The 14,758-nt window shown below is 44.8% G+C and overlaps 1 protein-coding gene across 4 annotated transcripts in view; it reads right to left on the reverse strand.

Moving 5' to 3' along the window:
- Alg1 (ALG1, chitobiosyldiphosphodolichol beta-mannosyltransferase) overlaps positions 1-14,758 on the reverse strand; it is a 167,291-nt gene that overhangs the window by 24,306 nt on the left and 128,227 nt on the right. For all 4 annotated transcript variants that reach the window (XM_077670636.1, XM_077670638.1, XM_077670637.1 and 1 more), the window contains exons 2-4: positions 11,933-12,081; positions 8,730-8,810; positions 3,285-3,388 (exon numbers count right to left, since the gene is read on the reverse strand). In XM_077670636.1, coding sequence (XP_077526762.1) covers positions 3,285-3,388; positions 8,730-8,810; positions 11,933-12,068 — 321 coding nt within the window. In that variant the 5' untranslated portion in view covers positions 12,069-12,081. The remainder of the gene's footprint in view (positions 1-3,284; positions 3,389-8,729; positions 8,811-11,932; positions 12,082-14,758) is intronic.

Raw genomic sequence — 14,758 nt, forward strand, 5'->3', positions numbered from 1 at the left:
CATTCTTATCCTTCTAATTCAAGCATCAGTAAATGCCTCTAACATACGTTTGTAATTCTTGGTGTACAACAGCGCAGAAAGACGGTGGACAGAGAATCAAAGCGCAGGACGGCATCCATCCCGTGCCCTTCTTCTCTGTCCACCGTCTTTCTGCGCTGTTGTACGCCAAGTTAAACAACCAATTCGCCCAACTTCCCATATTGTTACACGTTTCTGAAACCATGGCCACAACCAAACCACCAGGTCCCCCACCCCACCCCCCTTTCAGTCAGCTAGAGTCACCAAGCTGTAATGGTTCTGGGGTGTGTGCCAGTCTTGCGCTCCGAAGGCCCCTGGTTTGAGTTCCATTCAGACCCACATTTACCCAGTTTGCTTTTCAACTCATCTATGTCAATATTCATCACCAGCCTATATACGCCCACTGCAGGGCAAAAACCTCTCCCATTAATCTCCAAGTACCCCGGTCCTGTGCTAACTGCGACCAATTTATCCCCGCAAACTTCTTGATCTCATCTCCCCATCTAAACTTCTGCCGCCCCCTGCAACGCTTGCCTTCTCAATGTCAATTGAGAAGGTACACAATATTGGCCATTGGCAATATTGTGTGCCACCTATCGGTCATTTTGTGCTCTCTCTGTGTGCCAGGCATGCGCAAGAATTATTGGGGAGGTGAAACGGCTTGCTCGGGCGGCCAGATAAAGTCACAGAGACAGGCTAGGCACTGACGCGCCCTCTGTCGTCAGTCGCCAAAGAAAAAAAGTGTGCGGTGCACTTTCCGAAGAGGCTTATTGTTTCAAGGCTGTTCGGCGATAATTCACTGCTAGAGGTTCACGCATGAATGGGAATGGCCGTTTCTTGCACAGTTTCTTGCTCCTCTTTGACCAGCTCTAAATACCTTCGAAAAGTAGCAAAAAAACTGGCTGACAATTTAGTACTCCCTAATGCAAAATTTAAATGCAATGGGAACTGCAGTCTTCTTGGCGACGGCGCATAGCTGCTGCTTCGGTGCCACGCACCTCTGGATTGTGCCATCGGTGGCAATTCTTTCGTTTCTGGAAGCGATCATGTCATCGGTGAACGCACGATCGCACCCACTAATCCCGCATGTCACTAGCACGGAGCATGTCTCGTGCGGCACCTTATGATGATGATGATCGATAGTGGTATCCCCTCTGTAGCAGGTTGATGGCGCATCATCTTACCAAAAAGCTAAGAAGAAATTAATATACCCATGTTTTACACTCTTTGTTTAATACTAGTGCTACTCTTAGGGCTGGCACAAAACGCTTATTAGGCACAAAATGCTTATTTTTTCTCTTACAGGTGGTAACTGTCCTAGGCAATATTCCCCTCTCTGCTTTTCGTTTACCAGCATTTTAATCTTCCTTTTGTCGCCTCAACAGCCTTGGAGTTAACTTCCTCTGTGCTACCCTTAAATCATAGGGTTTCTGGAAGCTGAATATTTCCCTCTAGATTTGGATGGATACCCTCGCATTCTAGCACTATGTGCTGCATAGTTTGTGCTTCTTTTCCGCAGCCCACGCATACCCCATCATTTTGTGCATGCTTCCCCACAAAGCTCTTAGTTTGCAAGCAGCCTGCTCTAGCCTCAAAAAGCAAAGCACTGCCTTTGGAATTATTGTAGAAATTTTTCTTTCTGATGTCCAATTTCTCAGCACTGTACATCTCTAACAACATTTTAGCTTCCATTTTTTCTCTACATTTATTCATTTCTATCTGCCGTGCCTTCTTTTTGGTTACCTTGGCTGTCTTGGATTCTCCACTGTTCTTCCTGTATTTCATCGTCAGCCTTCTAGTCTTCCTTAGCCACTGCGTGTCCACACTTTTCATGTATAGGTGCCTAAAAACTTTAGCTGTCCACCTAAGTTGATCCACTGCTCTCAACCTCCTCTCAAAACATATTTTACTCTGCGCTTCTTGAACTTCAAACGACACCCAGCCCATATATCCCTGCACTGCTTCGTTAAGTTGGTTTTCCATCAGCATACCACCCTCTCTCGCACTTTCACCATACTCTCGTCCCCCACTTTCCTCCTCGCTCCATCTTCAGTGTCCTTGTTCTCGCACTTACGAGGCCAACAGCGAGGGACGCTGCGAAACCACAGGAGTGGGCACTTAAGCGCTGCACTTCAAAACGCGTTTCTTACTGAGCAGTTACCTGCTCACGACAGATCCGGTTGGCTTTCTCTTTTTGAGAACAGAGGGCAAGTGGCTGGGACAAGGCAGAAATATTGGCAACACAGCGTCTCGTAACAGGACAGGCCATAAGGTTTGTCTAGAAGGACTTTGCCACCAAGCTCGCCATAATACCATAGCCTCTCTGCATTGCTCTCAGCGAAGTGCTTTTCGCAAAGATTCCCGAGACGTGAGCTCTCGATCTTACCTTGGAATTACACGAGACCAAACTTCAAACCATATTGGGTCATTCCGAATGCTAAAGGTAGTTACCTTTTCCTAGCACGATACGTAGCCACTGCTGCAGTTCGGCTCGACCCATTTCGGCCCCATCCTTACAAAAGCACGGATGGAAAGCACTCGCCTCTGTCTGAAAAGCGCCGTCATCTGATTCGCCATGTGAAAAGCGCGTGCCAAGTCTGAGAAGCCAGTGCTGCCGGCATGATGCAGAAGAGCGCGAGAGATGCGAGTAAATTGTGTCATGGTGGTGGTGGCAGAAGTCTGCTCCAGGATTCGTTCCAGTAGCTCGATTTAAGCACAGTACGGCATGTAATTAGGGCAGTATTCATTAATAGCTGCTGATAAAATAAGTGGCGCTTTCATTTATTGACTTCACAGAAAGAAATCTGGGAAAATTTACAATGTATGCAACGATATTTCCATAAAATGTGCTGCTGGGCTAGCTGTTGCATACTGCGTCAAGAAAAAGAGCGCTAAAAACCACAACAGAAAAAAAAGCGCATCTGTCTCGCTCTTCTTGAAGCCATATGCGAAGATATCGTGATTTTTGTGTGTCACATCCATAGGAGAACATGTAAACGATGGCAACGCACCCGATGCGTCGTCTGTCATGCGGCAGTGAAAATTGCATTTTTTCCTCACCAGTCAGTGACTTTATCGCACCGCCCGCTGACACTGTAGCAGCCTAGCAAATTTTCCTCCTCAAATACTTTTTCCTCCGTGGTGCCACGGATGCCGTGTTTTCAACACACGGAGTTAACTGATGCTTTTGCATTTATAATTTCAACGAAAGTTCCCCCCAGAGAGAAAAACCACGGTGACCCTAAAGTCACGGGCCGTAGACTCACCTGAACAAGGACGTGACTAGGCTTGTGTAGGAACATGAGGCTCAGGGATAAGGCCAGGGACTGCCACAACACCTTGAAGGCGTATGCCGCTAGCCTCGGAATGTCTGCGATGTGGCCAAGACGGGAAGGAAAACGGACAACAAAGATGGAGCAAATATTGGCAGTGGTACAACGAAGGGGCCGTGAAAGATGCAATACAATTTTGAAAGATTCAGTAACTGGCCTTTCGCAACTGCCTCAGCTCCATTTCAGCCACAGAAGATGCTTCTTTGTTTAAGGGGGGACACTGATCTTAAAACAACTACTAATTTTCAAGTAAGCTTTGTGAAACTTGTCAGTCTTGCTGTTTTTTTTTCCCCACTGATTTCAAATATGCCATTATTTCTTGCGTCAGTCAATTAGTTCCCAAGATAATTAGAGATAATTAGCCATTTTTGGCCAAACAATAGAAAACAGTGTTGGTCATAAAACTGTAATCTTTCTATGTATTTTACAATACTATGAACCCTGGTGAATGCAATAATTGAAGCAGTTTTGAAAAAGAAACCAGCCCTTCGGGGGGAGGGGCGTCGTATACAGAATTTGTGTTAAAAAACCGACGCCACGTTCTTTTGTTTCTTTTTTTACATGCAATGTCATTTATTGTAGCGTTTTCCTACAGAGAAATCCACATAACGCTTGAACTAAGTGATTGAGATTTTGGTTATTGCTCTGAATGCGCTGCAGTAAAAAGTCACCGCACTTTCTGACCGCGCCGTTAGCATTTCGTTGTGTAGTTCCTCCCTCTGGTCCCTTTCCATCTCAGTAATTGCGCTAGGCCACGTATTTTCTCGGCTCGCGTGTCTTTTCATAGCTTGTCGACACATACTTATCATCGTAGTTGCTGTATTGACGCTTACAAAAGGCCAAGAAAAGAAATACCCGCGGCGCAATGCCCAAAAAACCGGCCAATGTCGGCCGGTTTTAGGTACAGACCGGCAACCGGCCCGCGGTCTAAAAAACCGGTCTGGCCGGTCCAAAACTGGTCAGGTAGCAACCCTAGACTAATTTTACAGCTCTATAAACTTTGGTGGCACCAGTGGCAAGGACCCATTTCGAACGTCCATTTCAAACACCAAAGTTTAATGAACTGTAAAATTAGTTCAAAGTGTTGCATCAAAAACTTGATCCTCTTATTGCTAGGGTTCACAGTATTGGAAAATAGAAAGGTTACAGTTTTATGACCAACGCTGTTTTGTCTATTGTTTGACTAAAAAATGGCCAATTACCTCTAATTATCTTGGGAACTAATTGTCCAACTGAAAATATACTGGCATATTCGAAATCAGTGGGGGAAAAGCAGCAAGACTGACGAGTTTCACAGAGTTTACTTAGAAATTGGGAGAAATTGTTTTAAGAGCAGTGTTTAAGACCCTTAACCAAAAAAATGCGAGAAACACTGAAACTTTCAAATATCACGTTACAGGAACATAATATGGGTGAGAGGGATGTGACAAGGGCGAGCACTGATCAGCGTCGTAACTGCAAGTTAGCATACAAGCGACTCCATCAAATGGAACAAGTCGCACCACAACCACCCAAATGGCTCTTAAAAACAATTTCTTTTCATTTTTAAGTAATCTCTGTGAAACTTGTCTGTTTCGCTGGTTTTCTTCCACTGATTTCAAATATGCCATTATTTTTTAAGTCGGACAATTATTTCCCAAAATAATTAGAGCTAATTAGCCATTTTTGGTCAAATAATAGACAGAACAGTGTTGGTCATAAAACTGTAATCTTTGCATTTTCGAATACTATGAACCCTGGTGAGCGCAATAAGAGAATCGGTTTTTTGAAGCACTGCTGGGAATTAATTTTACAGCTCATTAAACTTCAGTGTTTGAAATGGGCTTTAAAAATGGCTCCTTGCCACTGGTGCCACCAAAGTTTAATGAGTTGTAAAATTAGTTCAAGCAGTGCATCAAAAAACTGCTTCGATTATTGCACTCACCAGGATTCATAGTATTGGAAAATATACATATTACAGTTTTATGACTAACACTGTTTTGTCTATTATTGCTCCAAAAATGGCCAATTATCTCTAATTATCTTGGGAACTAATTGACTGACGCAAAAAATAATGGCACATTTGAAACCTGGGGAAAAACCAGCAAGGCTAACAAGTTTCACGGAGTTTACTTGAAAATTAAAAGAAGTTGTTTTAAGACCAGTGTCCCCCCTTAAACAAAAAAAAAATGCGAGAAATATTGAAACTTTCAAATATCACGTTACAGGAATGTAATCTGGGTGAGAGTGATGTGATATGGGCCAGCACTGATAGCATAATTATCAGTGTGCTAACTGCAAGTTAGCGTACAAGTGATGCCATCAAATGGAACGAGCGGTCGCACCACGACCGCCCAGTCAGGTTTCTCAACTATGGCTTACATCGGCGACCGTCAATCGCACAAACAAGATTCAGTGACGCCGTAGAAAAGTAGCCGCAAAGTGGCTAGGGAGTTACCACCGCTTTATTTCCCTTTATATCTCAATTATTTGTAGGAAGTTTTCGACAGCATTCGTATTATTGTATTGCGGACAAAGCCTTTAAAGTGCAGAGCACTTTAGGTGCTCGCCTTGTCGTAGCTCGCTCGCTGGACCCAAGCAGAGCAACAGGGCGTTCCGTTGTAGCCGCTGTCGTCGCGGCATAACCCAGGCTTCGAAAACTAAGCGGCTTATATAGTCATAAGCGTTCGAAACTCGTGAACCGTTGGCGCTTGGCATACATTTTCCCGTTGTTTAGCGCAAAGAAAACTGCCGGTACATTTGAGGCTAAATACACGTAATTAACCGGTAGCACCTGCGTTCATTTAGTTAGGAACGCTCGTTTGGTTGGTTTTTACTAAGCAGCAAAAAAAGTGGCAGTACAATGCGGCACGTGTGGGAGGAAAAGCATGAACAAAAAGGACAGAACTCCCGCTGACGCAGTTTCAGACAGGGGGCACGCAAGCACTGCAGAGGTGGGAAATTTGAAACGCGTTGGGTGGTAGCAGCGAGTGGATGACGGCGCTACAGCCCATTAATGCGAATCACTGCTCTGCGCTTCCGACAGCTTTCACGTTGAGTGGAACGGCTTTATTTTCTTTAAATATGCCCAACTTGAATTTTATCTTTCTTTAAGGGTACTGCAACATCACCATGAAAGATGCACCCGTAGTGCACAAATGAAACCCTGCAACACGCTTTGACAGACTTGTTGCCTCGTTTCCAAAGCCAATTTTCTTCTGTTTCCTTTTTTTTTAATACTGGAAGCCTTACAAGGGCATGGGGAAGATGCTGTGACATCAGCACATGTGTCTCCACCCTGAATGGGGACCACCATCACAATCTGACTCCTCATACTACTTTTTTATTAGCAAGTAGACGAACCATCAAAAGTAGACGAACCATCATTAGCAAGTAGATGCCCCCTTCACGAGTGAGTGGTATCCCCCCACACCATACACTGGGAATAAAATCCATTTCCATGGGTATACAACGCCAAAGGACCTCATCCTCGTTTCCAAACACCCATGCTCAGCTTCCAGCACTGTGTGAAGACCATTCTGCTCACAGGTACAATGCCCGCCAAGTTTTGCTGTTTGTTGTTGGAGTGATTCCTGCGATGGCACTTTGGGCCGTGTTGACGGCAGGGACGCATACTTTCTCTCCATGAGAGAAGACCGGGTATAGCTCATTCACTAAATGACATCGAAAGAAAGGACAACACCGAGTGCCATCTTAAAGACACTCTGCAACGCTTCCGATAAATTCTTTCACTCTTTTTTTCGTGTCTGGAAGCATTGTGAAGGCTATAGTTATAACCAGCACAGAGCAGCGCCAAGCGATTTGCTAGTCCCAGCGGATGCGCCTTCCATCTCTGCTTTGCTTCTGTGGCTTTCTTTTTAATGTGGCTATCGAATGCGTTCATTGCTGCAACTGAAGGAAAGTGAGCCAATAGCCGCTACGCCGCTGCAGTGATGTAATTTTAGGGGTCGAAGAAAGCTGAGACAAGGAAAGAGAGAAAAATCTTTTTAGCAAGTGTTTGAGTAATTTAATAGGCATAGAGCAGCAATTTTTGGCTGAGGCACTTTCCGACCTCCCAATCTAAGTACGGGATGTGTTGGTTGACTACGTTCTGCAAGCATCTAAGATTTCAAAAAAAGTTAAAAAAAAGCATTGCAGGGTCTCTTTAAAAGTAAGACGAGAACAAATTAGAAGCACAAAGAAAAATCCGCGAGTGTGATTTCGGAAAGCTGGGTAATCGGTACAGTAGGCGACAGAGACTCCGAAAGCCAATAAAAAAACCCAACATTTATTGCTACCGGCAACGGTAAACCGTGCAAATACTATTTACTGGGATTTGTGTGATCACTTTATAACTCTGTATGACCATCCTTAACTAGCGTGAGAAAGACGCATTTGATCTGCTGTCGCATTTGGCCTTTTCCCCTCAAGAAGTGGCATCGCGCATTGCATTCTGCACACCACAGCTGGCGCCGCCGTTCCAAGTTTGTAATAAACGTTCAAGATGGCCGCTGCTCTCCCATAGGCACAAATAGTTCTTATTTATTTTCCAAATAAGCAGGTAAGCGCCATTCCTGTTTTTGGTGTGAAACAAAGTATACCACAAATGCAACCTGGTTACCTGATGGGCACAGAGCAGTAATTTTCGGCTTAGGTACTGACAAGTTGGCAGAAGTTCACTGTGCCATGCAGATTTGACTCTGAAGAAGAAGACAAACTGAGTGTGGCAGCCCCAGCTTTGATGAAGTCATGGCTGCCCATTAAGTCATCGCCTTACATACCATGGACCATCTCATCTTCGTGCTGCTGCCACGTAACAATATGCTGCACCCCACCTCTAAACCAATTTGTTCACAAGAAGAATACGCAAAACTTAGCTAAGAGAACATTATAGAGTAATCTGACACGGCGGCTCAGTGGCTAAGGCGTTGCGCTGCTGAGTACGAGGACGTGGGTTTGATTCCCGGCTGCGGCGGTCGCTTTTCTGATGGAGGTGAAAAGCAAAAACGCTCGTGTGTATGAGATTTTGGCACACAATAAAGATCCCCAGGTGGTCAAAATTAATCCGGAGCCCCAGGACAAAACCGCAGGACTCTCTGTCGGCAGATAAACAGCTTATGCGAAACATGTGCAAGAATCACCAAAAAAAAAAAAACATAACCTCTTCATAAATAAATTATGTTTAAGTGCCAAGCACAACTTCAGGAAAAAAAAAAAGGGATTTTGATCTCTGTCCTGTCAAAATCCCTTTTTTTTCCTGAAGTTGTGCTCGGTGCTTAAGCCTAATTCATTTATGGCATACCAACTAGCTCGCATCGACACGCTAATTCATTACCTCTTCGATTTCATGCCATCTGCTGTCATTCTAGCTAACGCAGATGACAACACGGGCACACGTACATTTCTGGAAATTCGGTGGCTCCCTCATAAGGTGAAGGTGGATTTGCTGGCAGGAGAGGATGTCAGCACGTGGCTGAGAACCTGTTGGAGCACAAAAAGAAAAAAAAAGAAAACATTCCAGGTCAGTTCTCCGTTTGAAGTAAAAATCAAATTCTAAGAAATTTACGTGCCTACAGTTTTTTTTAAAGAATCATTGAGAATGCATAGCATGATGACAGGTTACCGAGCATGACCTGTTGAACTCGTGTTCGCCTACGTATATCTTGGTACCGCACTTGCAGACAAGGTTCAAAACATTCGATGGAAACTGAAGCTGAAACCAAAACGGAACCACTAGTGATGCAGCGTCTTGGTGATGTCTACTAACTAAGAATTTGTGGCTTTTAACAAACATGCATTAGAAAAAGGTTGCGGGCCAGGAAACACATATTGTACATTTACACTTCCCTACATCAATGTTGTTTTCAAGCAAGAATCCGTTCCTTCGTGGGGGTACAAGACTGTCCTTTCCTGTGTGCAACCAGCACCATCTTTGCAACTCTTCTAATCTTTTGAACAACTGCTAAAAGACCTCCGCTGTTCTGCCGCAGTAGCCGGTGGATAGAATCGCAGGTTTTGGAGCAACCGCTGTGGTACAGCGTACTAAAAGACAAGTGTGTCGTTCAGGGCCGATTGGGAGGGTCTCTTTTGCGATGAAAATTTCTGCTGAGGAACTCCTGTTGCAAGCAGCGCCCTGGCGGCCACTGCTTACCAGTTGGTTTCATAAGTTTTGTTTGTTTGTTAAATTAATCCTTATTTATTGCCTTAAACAGTCTTGGTTATTCAGTTTATGATATAAAGCTTTATAAAACCTGTCAAATGACTGTTCAATTTGATTTAAAAAGTTATAGGTGGCGCTGGCTGCAACAGGCGTTCTCTGGGGAACGCCTGCGCTCCATACAAGTTTTTCATTGCAAAAGGGACCCACGCTCCCCATTGGTTTTCCCCCCAAACGACGCACCTCTACCTTCTAGTACACTGTAACCCCGGGTTCGAGCCCCAGGAATACCAATATCTTTTTCCAGAACCCATGATTTTTTTTCCTCTATAATGTTCTCTTAGCTATAAGTTTTGCATATTCTTCTCATAAACAAATGTAGTTTGGTATTTTTAGGCTTGTTTAGAGGTGGGGTGCAGCATATTGTTACGCGGAGGCAGCCCGAAGATGAGATGGTCCATGGTATGTAAGGCGATGACTTAATGGGCAGCCATGACTTCATCGAAGCTGGGGCTGCCACACTTAGTTTGTCTTCTTTTTCAGAGTCAAATCTGCATGGCACAGAGCACTTCTGCCGACTTCTTCCCTCTCGTAGCAATATCAACACATTCATTTAACGTTCTGCGTCACACTGGAAGTGCCAAGCTTGTACCCATCTTGAACCGGAATATCGCTGTTTTCATACGTGTGCCCTAATGAGCTCCGCCAATCCCATTTCGCCGTTCACAGTTTGCGGTAAATGTCACAACCGTAGCACGGAAAAGACTACGGGGTACCAATATCTGTTTCTTCGCCCCTTAAAAGGGGCGAATCCCCTTAGGGGCTGGGGCTGTTGGCGTCTCCTGTCGTCGTCGTCGTAATAGTCGTCTGATGTAGTCACGATACCAAAACACTGGGAAACTCGTTTATGCCTGGTGCTAGAACGTAGCTCATACTAAAAGAACACCGAAACTCTCATTTATGCCTCGCGCTGGAGCGCTTCGTAACATGTACTAAAACAACACCGGGACATTCATTAACGCCTCGCGCTACAACGCATCGTGCTTCAAAGACAAGAGGCTTTTACAGCAAAGCTGTATACCTGTACCCCCCAATGGTTTTAGCTCTGTTGGCAAAGACACCAAAGCGCCAAGAATACACTTACACACTGCATGTTTCGCCCCTCACCAGGTTTCATATTAGTGGAGATGGCCCCGGATTTTTTTTTAATTGTGAACGTTAGGGTTGCCACCTCCCCCCTCCCCCCCCCTCCACCCCCACCAAAAAAAAATGCTCTTTGGAGGGGGCATGGGTATATAGAATGTTGAATTTGCAAAACACCAAGACCTTTTGACATGTAATGCCATTTATTGTAGCGTTTTCCCAGAGAGAAATCAACATATTGTTTGGATTGAACGTGACGGAAGTTATGTTTATTTTTCTGAATGTGCTGCACTGAAAAGTAGCCGCACATACTTTGTCCATTAAAAGTTCTTTGGATCTGAACTGCGGTGGCGAAATTTCGTTGTGTAGTTCCTCCCGTTGCGCTTGCCCGTGTATTTTCTTTGCTTGCGCGACTGTGCGCAGCTTGTCGACACATATTTATCGTCGTAGTTGCTGAATTGACGCTTACAACATGCACAAAAAAATAATCGCTGCATGATGGCCAAAAAAACCGGCCAATGACGGCTGGTTTTAGGTATGAACCGGCAAGCAGCCCGCTGTCTAAAAAACCGGTTGGGCCGGTCAAAAACCGGGCAGATGGCAGCATTAGTGAGCGTTACTAGAAAGCTTCTGGCGATGTTAGTGGCGTAGTTATACTTGCACTGCAGTCTGCTGTACTATTGTGAAGACTGGTTATAAAGAAGACGTGGTAACCGAACACTGGCTACAATGAAGTGATTACAATTTTCCATTTCTGTTCGCAGCTTTTTTCCACAGGTCTGTCTGGTTGCCTTCATTGCACAAGAAAACCGGAAGGAAGCCACCCCACAAATATTGTCGGTGTGAGTTTTAGCAGGCTTAGCTAAGTCAGTAACAAAAAAAGAAAAAAGAAGGAAGCTCACACTCACGCGCAAGACTTGAAGGTAGCGAAGCTGGATGCAACAGTAGCGTGTTTCCTCTTTTTCGCCTCACGGCGTTGTTTAAGCGTCACCACTGTATGAGCGACCACAGCTGGATGTTCGCCATGCCCCATCGCACACGACTGCGCGCACGTCGCCTTTGTCACACGCACACGCGGCATGCGGCCACCTCGCCTTTCTCAGCCAGGTGGCAGCACGGGTCCCGCGTGCTTCATTCCCTCCTCAACGATCTCTCCCCGCCATCAAGTGCTGCTCCAATCCGGGGGCTTGCGGAAGGGGATGTGGTTTGACCTCTAGCTCTCAAGGTCAAAGCTGGTTACCCCACGAAGGCTGCCCAAGGTAGCGTACTATAGCTTTGACTACAAAACTTTAACGGGACTTGCCTGGATAGGCCACGACGTCCACTTCAAAGCCTTCCTTGGCAAGGGACAGGGCATGGTAGTTCATGCGCGGGCTGTGTCCGAAGTCGCCCAAGACCACTACTGCTACCCGCCCGCGCCTCCGTGTGTCGTCTGCCATGTTCTTTCAGGCGCTGCACAACAGAACACAGTGAATAGGTCTCTTTTATTTGTCACTTCGAGCTGCCCAGAAACGATCCCGTGCAGCTCTGTATTTCTCTATGCCCACAAAACTCAATATTGTGAAAGCAGCTTGGGACTACCCACAAATTGCTCAGAACTGCTTCGGACAGGCAACAGGCAAATAATAGAGACCAGATACTTCTTGCTGTCAGAGTAGTGCGGCTAGCATATGCAATGAGTACTAAACAGGCAGGCTTTTTTCAGTCTCTAAATAACAGCTCAAAATACGTAGAAAAAAAAGAGCACGGCAGAAAAACAAGATTTTTGTCGTTCTTTCCAGTTTAAAGCTCACACTTGTAGCCAATGATCGGGGGGATTAAAGCTAAAGACACATAAAGCTGGAAACTACAAACTTGTACGCAGATTCTAAGAAGTTGTCAGAAATGAAAACTTTAAGCAGAAAATAGACAAGCATGGATAGGTAATTTTTGAGGTTTTCTTTTTTATGGTGTGTGTGTGTGTGTGTGTGTGTGTGTGCACTTCTCGTGAGAAAAGTGTCTTCGAAGAGCCGTTTCCCTCACACAGTCCGCCTAACCGATCAGCTGACATCAGCTATGGTGACGCACTGGCAAGTTTTCAAGTGAATTTAGCCATCGCTAGCACGTTCAACTAGCACACCGTGTATGCGAACAAATAAAACTTCAATAGTAAGCGGAAATCGGTTAAAATAAAACAAATTCTAAAGGTTGATAAAGCCTGAAAACTAATTTCCAACCAATGTGATGTCACTAATTGGTGGAGCGACCATGAATGACCCATGGTGTCAATTACAGACAAACTAAAGCTATACACTTGCGCTGTTATAAGTAGTCGCGTAATGAATTCCATAAACTGCCAAATGCATAAGTTGCAAATAACTCTTCAACAAAGTCACTCCAGCGTCCTCTTAATTGTTCTTTTTTTTTTAAGAATATACGAGGTGTCGCAATGGTATTACAAACACCTTTGAAGGTAACCTTGTTCTTCACTGATTATTACAAAATCAAATAAATTCAATTTTCCTCCATGTCGCACAAATCAAAATTGCATTTGAAGAAGGCTTGTTTGCTGCCTCTAATCAGAATGCACATTGCCAGTCTATGGCAGGGTGAAGCAGTTTAGAGCTGCTGATAGCATGACTGTTCCAGCTCATGATAGCTGGCTCCACAGGCAAAAATTTGCAGTTAATTTTAAAATAACATGGCAACTGTGGTCACCATTATTCATGTTTCGTCAAACAGACCATAAAAAGTATGATTCGTGTCAAAAGTTCAGCCCAGGACAAGGAGTGGTTCGGATAAAATAAATTATTAAAATGTTCATAAGAGAATAGCAACAATCAGTATAAAACCTTGACTGTGCATGACTTTGCCTGGTGCATTTTCACCGCCCCCAAACAGCTGCGCTCTAAAATGTGGTCGCACTGCACTATCAGCTTTGTCTGAGGGACACACAAAACTTTTCAATTTATCAGCTGTAGCTGCAAGAATTTCTGACCAATAGTTTGGGACGTCCACTATTATGCCTTGCTTCGACCCCTAAAAAAATACAGTACAGGGTGATTAATGCGAAAGAATTACTTCACTGTGTTGGCCGAAAATTGAGCGTCCGAAGCACCACACAAAATGACCAACAGCTAGAAGCACAAAATGCAGTTCACTAAACGCTAAAAATGAAGCCACATTTCTCAGGGAAGCCCCTGCAAATAAACTAGCTGATTGAGTTGAAAATAAAATGGGACAAATATTGCACTAGGTTGGATTCGAAACAGGGTCCTCTCGAATGCAAAATGAATACAGAACCCCCGGACCACCACAGGCCAATGATTTTAGCGGGCTAAAGACGAACCTAGGAAATGGGTAGTGGTCATCGACTTCAAAATATGTCGTGCTGCTGAGCACGAGGATGCGGGTTTGATTCCCGGCCGCGGTGGCCGCTTTTTTGATGGAGGTGAAAAGAAAAAAACGCCCATGTGTACGAGATTTCAGCGCACGTTAGAGATCCCCAGGTGGTCAAAATTAATCCGGAGCCCTCCACTACTGCACACCTCATCGCCTGCGTTGTGTCGGCACATTAAACCCCACAATCATTCGACTTAAAAACATGCATTGCAGACATACATAAATTACAGACATGTACCATTATGAGCAATATGAAAGGAAACACAGGAACGCGTGGCAAACAGCCTCGCAACAGACTTGGAGCGATACGTGGATGGCGCTGTGAAAACCAAAGGGGGAAAGGAGGGTGCTCTTCCACTAAGTGTTGGCTGGCATTTCTACAAAGCAGCAGCCTACATCATTTCGCCAATAATACGGCATTGTTGGTCAGCCGATAAGACGCATGGCGGGAATGGGGACAGTTGTTAGAACAGCGTCCCCCTTTCCACTTTGTTTCCTACAGCAGCCACTACGTATCACTCACAGCTGGGTCTGAGGGTGTTTTTTACGCGTTCCTGTGTTCCCTTTCATATCGCTCATACTAGTAATCAGTACTACGGGAGAAATTAGACCGTGGTAATTGCATAAGTGGCAATTAGGTGAGTAGCAAAGCACGTTCCCATTAATAGCATTGATCTGGGGAAGGCTAACGATGGCGATTGGCCAAGCCTCTCAGCTGTAGTAACCGAAACGGCAAAAAAATGTTGCA

This window comes from Haemaphysalis longicornis, unplaced genomic scaffold, assembly GCF_048455015.1.
Source record: "Haemaphysalis longicornis isolate Haplotype H1 unplaced genomic scaffold, Haemaphysalis longicornis Haplotype H1 scaffold_5, whole genome shotgun sequence".
Lineage (NCBI taxonomy): Eukaryota > Metazoa > Arthropoda > Arachnida > Ixodida > Ixodidae > Haemaphysalis > Haemaphysalis longicornis.